This window comes from Cariama cristata, unplaced genomic scaffold, assembly GCF_000690535.1.
Source record: "Cariama cristata isolate BGI_N322 unplaced genomic scaffold, ASM69053v1 scaffold24927, whole genome shotgun sequence".
Taxonomy (NCBI): domain Eukaryota; kingdom Metazoa; phylum Chordata; class Aves; order Cariamiformes; family Cariamidae; genus Cariama; species Cariama cristata.
Window position 1 is genome coordinate 955 of NW_009628683.1, and position 1115 is coordinate 2069.

Sequence of the window (1115 nt, forward strand, 5' to 3'; positions counted from 1 at the left end):
TACGGCAACCATCCCCGCCCCGTCATTCAAAGATTTAGTCCGGCAGCAGCTCCCTCCCGGCTCATGCCCGGTGCGGTGACGGCCTCGGAGGGGCTCACGGTTCGCTCTCTCCCCCTCCCCAACCCCGGCAGTGACCTGCAGGCTCCCCTGGAAAGCCTGGAACTCGCCTTCTGCTACCTCCTTCCTGGCGACCTCGCCTTCCTTTCCCAAAGTTTCCATGCTCCGGCGCTGAAGAAGTTGGATCTCAGCGGCCACGATTTTTCCGAGAATCTTTTCCAACCTCTCCGGCATCTCCTGGAGGAGACCTCGGCCTCTCTCCTCCACCTGGACCTCATGGAGTGCCGGCTGAAAAACGGACGTCCGGCTGGAGGCTCTGCTGCCAGCGCTTTGCCGTTGCTCCCGCCTCCGCTGCCTGGGACTTTTCGGTAACCCCCTCTCCACGCCGGGACTCAAGGCCTTGTTACGGCAAACCGTGGTTCTCCCGGATTTACGCCTGGTCGTCTACCCTTACCCCGTGGACTGCTACAGCCGGGAGTCGCCCCGGCCACCCTCCGCCTCCGGCCGGCTCTTCGACGACGCGGCGGCTGAGGAACGTTTTGCTGCGGTGAGCGCCGAGCTGTGCCGGATGCTGGTGAGCTCTGGCAGAGCTGACACTGTCTGGACCGCCAGTCTCTGCCGGCACGGTGCCCTCGACTACTTTGCCTTGTAGCTCGGGCAGAGCTCGGAGCCGCATCCTGCCCCACGGCACCCAGTGAAGCACCGCGGCCTCACCGCTGTCCCCTAGTCCCTCCTTCCTCCCAGAATTTGGTGTTTCCTCCTCGTCCCGGTGCTTTTCTGGTACCTTGTCCCTTTGGCGTCACCGTGCCACCAGCATCAGCCCCAGCTGGGGGGACCCAGTGCCACCGATAACACCGGGCAGTGCCTTGTGTCACCGGGACAGTGCGCCGCTACGGGCAGATTGGCATCGTTAACTGGTTAATTAACACCAGGAGACTGGTTAATAAATTGCTGCCGCTTGGCAGGTGTCGAGGTTACGGCAAAAACCGTAACCGCGGTGCTGTTTACAGCCAGACCCTACAATAACTCCACACTTGCGTCACGGTCCCCAAATCCCC

At 62.3% G+C, this 1115-nt stretch overlaps 1 protein-coding gene across 1 annotated transcript in view; it reads left to right on the forward strand.

Moving 5' to 3' along the window:
- LOC104165326 (leucine-rich repeat-containing protein 14-like) overlaps window positions 1–709 on the forward strand; it is a gene marked incomplete at its 5' end in the record, with an annotated part of 1443 nt that extends 734 nt beyond the window's left edge. The window contains 2 exon segments of the mRNA XM_009704916.1: window positions 132–348; window positions 350–709. Coding sequence (XP_009703218.1) covers window positions 132–348; window positions 350–709 — 577 coding nt within the window.
- Between the last annotated feature and the right edge of the window lie 406 nt (window positions 710–1115).